At 43.6% G+C, this 5,546-nt stretch overlaps 1 protein-coding gene across 1 annotated transcript in view; it reads right to left on the reverse strand.

Annotated features, from left to right (window-relative positions):
- The window catches only part of MTCL1 (microtubule crosslinking factor 1), a 53,041-nt gene extending 47,775 nt beyond the window's left edge, over positions 1-5,266 (reverse strand). Inside the window, exons 1-2 of the mRNA XM_009576683.1 lie at positions 5,237-5,266; positions 3,080-3,154 (exon numbers count right to left, since the gene is read on the reverse strand). Of these exons, the coding sequence (XP_009574978.1) occupies positions 3,080-3,154; positions 5,237-5,266 (105 nt within the window). The remainder of the gene's footprint in view (positions 1-3,079; positions 3,155-5,236) is intronic.
- Positions 5,267-5,546: the final 280 nt, after the last annotated feature.

A 5,546-nucleotide genomic window follows, 5' to 3' on the forward strand; every position in this document is an offset into this window, starting at 1 on the left:
CATGTGAAAACCTGCATTTTTCAGGAAGCACCAGGGTATTAAATGAGATTTTGATTTTTTTGTGTGTGTTGGGCATTTTAAAGCACCGCATCTCAACTCAAATGAAAACTCCAGTGTGTATTGTGCTGAAATAAGAGACAAGGTTAAGTAAATTCTAAGCCGATGAACAATTTCTTTGCATGAATCACTTTCATGAATTGTCATGGAGATACAGGCACTTGGCCTCGTAAGAGACACATTTATCAGCATTAGCAGTATAATGGAAGGCAGGCTTTGAAAGATGATCTCTTGAGACAGCAGATTTCATCATTGTTGGTAGGCCATGTGGACATATGTGCAATTATCTATGGAAACTTCATTTCAGTCTCCAGAGCACTGTTATCTTTCACAAACACCATTTTGTTACAATTTCTAACAATGGCAACCAAATCCAGAAGAAAACATGACTGACTTTAATTGTTCACCCAGATCGGGCTATTAAAAAAAAAAAGAGATTTACAAAACTAATTATGGCTCAGCAATCTGAGGAAACGGTTTAATTTCTAAAGCACACATCCTCGCACATTGGTAATGGTGTCTTTTATGTTACCTAGATTAATTTCGCCCAGTTCTATTTAGATCTATACTAATTATGTCTTAATTTTAGCTATTAATACCTAAACAGCCACAAAAGCAATTGGTTGTATACTTCTGAACTCAGTCAGCTTTCTTACTGATTCTGCTTGGTGCAGGTTGGAACTTTAAAATACGAAATAGTAAAAAAGTTATCTTAAATGTTAATAACATGATAAAGGTAAACAATAGCCAAAGTTTCCGTTAAGATGTGGTTTTCAGTGATAACCAGGAGTCAAACACAACTGCAATCAGTTGATGAGTTGACTGACTAAAACTCTGGTCATGGTGTTTCTGGCACCAGAAATGTGAGTTTTCTATGAATACAGTCGAGGTGCATATAATTGATTAGAAGCAGAGCCTCTAGAAGATTGGCTTGCTTTCCTCTCTATCATCTCCTCACATACACACACCTCTTTTTCACACGTGTATTTGCAAATTGCTTTTCTCTTTATAACTCGAAACTGCAAATCAAGTATCCCATTTAAACCTGGCAAAACTCCTTGCAACCCTCCCCTGGAGTCACTCTGAATTTTGGTTGCTCTGGCTGGAAAAGGCTGTCTGATTAAAGCATCATCTTTGGTCAGGGCTGCACAACACATTACCTCTGTTTTTCCTCTCATCGAGAATCAGTTTATCCCAGCAGCTGTTGGCTTTGCTTTTAGGAAAATACAAAGATCACAAGGAAGGGTACACCCAGACCAGTGCTGCACTTCAGAGCTCACAGGTGGGGTGATTACTCCAGTTTATTTATTTATCTGTTAATAGCTTGGAAATAATCGCATCTGACATTTTCCTTATTCTGTCTCTGTAATCCAGCATTTTTCCCCATGCTTCTTGTCTACCTTTGGCTGCAAAAGCCCAGCCACCAGTGGCACTAGCTGGGGCCTCACACCGCCCTGGCTGCAGGCAGCTGGACCGGTGCCGGTGGGGAAGGGCCAGCCTGCCCGCATCCCTCTCCCCCGGCTGGGAGCACTAGGGGCCAGCTCCTCCCTGGGGGTCAGAGGGGGCTCCAGCCCGACACCCACTATGTTTCAAGCAATACAAATAAATAACAGTCACTGAGTCGCACTCAGGACAACACACACAACATTTTGAAGCTTTTGAAGAAAAGGGAAAGGCTTCGATGGGTTTGGGGTCAGGCCCCCCAATGTTTTTGCTTGGCATCACTGCATGACTCAATGCATCTGTGGAGTTAATGCGTTGTTATAGCAGGACAAAACCACCATTAACTTCTTATAATGGCATTACTTTATTGCTAGGTTTTGTCCATGAAAAAAAAGGATCACATTTGGAAGTTTTGTTTTCGCAAGAGCTGAAACAAACGAGTTTTTTTTCACTAAACAAAACAAACGCAAGCCTCATACAAAACAACAGAGCTGATGGATGTTAATCTCGCCTACTAAATATGGATCCCATCTGGAAAGGTGAGAAGGCTCTAGATCTTCCCTGCTTCTCTGCCAGGGAACATGACTACTGAAAATCCCATTCCCCGGACAGCTTTTTTCCAAAGGAAAAGAATGGTCAGGAGAGATTTATTAGCCAGATCTAAGCATGCCAGAAGGGTAGGACTCCAACCTTCATGCATCTGTCCCTCTGAAACTTTGTGTACAGAAATATCAGTGATTTCTTGATCAGTTGAAACCAAGTAGAAACAGCAAGAGGGTGAGACACCCACATAGGCAAGTAGTTTTGACATATAAGGCAAACTAAGGAGAGGTCAAATCACCGAAATTAAGAATAGTTCATTCCTAGTTAAATCACGAATGAAAAGAAAGGGCGGGGGGGGGGAACAGAATACAGTCTTTCCACTGTTTTGGAGGAACAAGAGGCTCGAATCCCAGGGGCTGAAACCTGGGCTATGGCACAGCCTGACTGTATTTCACATCCAGTATGTGGATGCTTTTCTAAAAGGTGTACATAGGGCAGACTGTAGAGAAAGAAAAGAAGGAACAACAGTGCAAATATGTTCCATCAGTCATGGTGCTAGTCACAGACTTTAAGGGATCATTAAGCATAAATGGGAATTAATGATTACTGATAGCGATTATTTGCATGCAATAGCATCACAGCTCTGCATGGCACTTCAGAGGGATGTTAATGGAAAAAAAAGCAGAAAGAAAAAACCCAGATCCTTCCCTACAGAGTCTGCAGTCTAATTTAGACAAATGTAGAATGTGGAGATAAAGAAATGAAACTTAAAGGAAAGAAATGAACTTAAATTCATTATGCAATGTAAATGATGTGATGAGAATGAAGAGCTGATCAAAAATTCCCAAATACGATATTTCTTTTCTGGCAAGAAGACACAAAGATAGATAGAGACCAATGCCATCTCCTCTACCACCACCACCGGCTTGAGGGAACTGCCAGGCAGAAGATGGGTAAGCGGTTTTGGGGTTGCAACTCTGACGACAAGGCAGTACGACCAGCACCCAAGCATCTGGCTGAGTGCCAGCATTCCTACCTTGCGCTGGAGAACCACTTTTCTTTGTGTTTTGCCTGGTGCCTGGTATTTTCCAAGAAGCTCCGTTTTGCAATTCTGCTGAATAAAAACTTTTTTTCTTCAATACTGCTAGAGGCGGGTAAGCGCTACTATGAATTCTGCTTTTACATGACTTCAAGACAATCAGTTTCACAGGTATTATTTACTCGGTGTGCCCTGTTGTGGGTGCGGTGTTCCAGCTAATTTTTGTGATGAGCTCCCAGTAAGTAAAAACACCGGTCTTGCCATATGCTATACATACCTGTAAGCATGCGGATGCACAGAATCTAAGTTTGTGGTTGCTTTTCACAAAGCATGTAATGGGTATTTGAACTTATTTTAGGTATTTAGGGCAGCTGTCTCTGAAAAGAAGTGTTTTGAACCTCCCGGGCTGTGTCTGTACTAACCCTTTAGGCCATACCACAGGACCTGGTGGCTGTTTGACCGGTTGGGCACTTGCTATGGTGCGCTCTAGTCTCAACCACACATACCTCTGAAGGGAGATCTGGGTTTGGAGACAGCTCTGGGTAGCACCCTAGAGTTGGGAGATAGCTAGGACATGCACCTATAGGCTGGGTCATGTCAATATCTAAGATTGTTTCTCAGTCTTTCCTACCCTAAAGAATTGCTGAAGAAAACTGAACGCCACCTTGCACAGTGCTGTCTCAAAGGTTTTCATTTTCAAGCCCAAATCCTTTGCTTGCATGAGTTACAATGTGTGTGTACAGTGTGAAAGGTTTTTTTTCCCTGGGTGGTTTCTGGGATCACTTCCCCACGTTGTGAGTGGAGCAGAGCTGACCCAGGGTTACTCGGATAATTTTGTGAAGTCTTTTTTAAGGCTTTCCAAGGCCAACTACAGCTGCTGTTAATGCCTGGATTTGGGCGGAGGAAGCAAGCACAAGGAATTCATTCCCTCTGCACCATTCTGTATTTCCAGGAATGAGGAAAGGAAGGACAGTGCCGCCCACAAACCCCGGTGGACACAACCCTGCCTTCATGTAGCTTCATCTGTAATCTGCATGTGTGCGGGCATATATATATATATATATTTCATCCATGTATTTTACAGACTTGCATAAAAATAAACTCTCTGACCTGACTGATGACTGAAATAATTCTCTGTAGCAGGCGCTGCAGGCAGAAAGCCCAGTGCCCCGTTTTAAGGTCTGATTAAGCCATGCTTGTATCGGCTCGGCAGGGACGCTCGGCCTGCTGTGTCCTGGGAAAGCAGGCTCCAGCCCCTGGCCACCACGAGCCCCCGGTCTGCCCACCCTACCCACTCAGCTGCCCACCCTACCCACTCAAGTGCAACATGTTGTAATGATTTATTATGGTTATTATTACAAATCAATGGATTTTAAGACTCCACCGACTCAGAGAAGGCCTGTAGGGTCTCGGCTGTGTACACTGAGCCCGCCGAGCGGGCAGCAGGGGAGGTGCAACCTTTCTCTAACGAAGGCATGATGTCGCTCTTGGCTCCTTTTGCAGCGAGGTGAAACACTATCCCCATTTCTCCAGCTATAAACAGTAACTGTATGGGTGCTGGGAAAAGCTTTAACTCCTACAGTCAGCACAAAAAGCAGAGGAAACCGGGCAGACTGCTTCCCTGAGAAGGATCAGCCTACGGGATTTCAATAAAACCGGTGTCCAAAGGCAGACTGAGTGGGTAGCTTAGGCTCTGTGTTGTATCTCAGCCTGGGGGAGCACAAGTTCACACGCTGCCCCCCCGACACCAGAGAGAGATCAAACCTGGGGCTGTGACACGAGAGCTCACACAGTGTCATTGTATTCCCCGCCAAGATGCTCATTAGCACAAAATCTTTGGCACCGTCTATAAATTTAGTTAGTCCCTAAGCTGCGATCCAATTACTTTGTGAGGCAAGGTGATTTTCTCTTCTTGTAGAAAACCTGCAGCCTGAATCTATGGATACAAGCACAACGAGCCCGAGAAGCTGCACGGTTTAGAGATCACACTTGTGTCCTAAATTGCTTCTACATTATCTCTGGGAGGTCTCAGTAGATTAAGGCCTAATTGCACTCTAGTTAACGTGCCTGATGGCCGTGTCAACACCCGTAAAAAGAAACCTGGAGTTTTATCATGTGTTTCTTCTCAAAGTTGCACGTTCTTGAAAACCATACCTGGGTAAACGCCTTCTTTTCTTTGTGCATATCTCTGCTGCCTCTTCTCTTCAGGGAACTCTGCAATAGAAGCAATGCTGAGTTATTGATAAGCTAAACACAAAGCCTGCAGTTTGGCAGGGCTCACCACCATAAAAGTAATTGAGGAGAAAGCAAGTATGTTCTCTGAGCAGCTAGGGATTTAATTTTTCATATTAATCGGTAAAAAACCAAGATGATCAGGGCTTTGTCGGCGAATTTTTCAATGCACAAAATTTCCCACCAACAAAAAAAAGGAATAAAATTAGTTAAAAGTTCATAGAGGGAAAAA

Source organism: Fulmarus glacialis, unplaced genomic scaffold (genome assembly GCF_000690835.1).
Source record: "Fulmarus glacialis isolate BGI_N327 unplaced genomic scaffold, ASM69083v1 scaffold18924, whole genome shotgun sequence".
NCBI classification, from domain to species: domain Eukaryota; kingdom Metazoa; phylum Chordata; class Aves; order Procellariiformes; family Procellariidae; genus Fulmarus; species Fulmarus glacialis.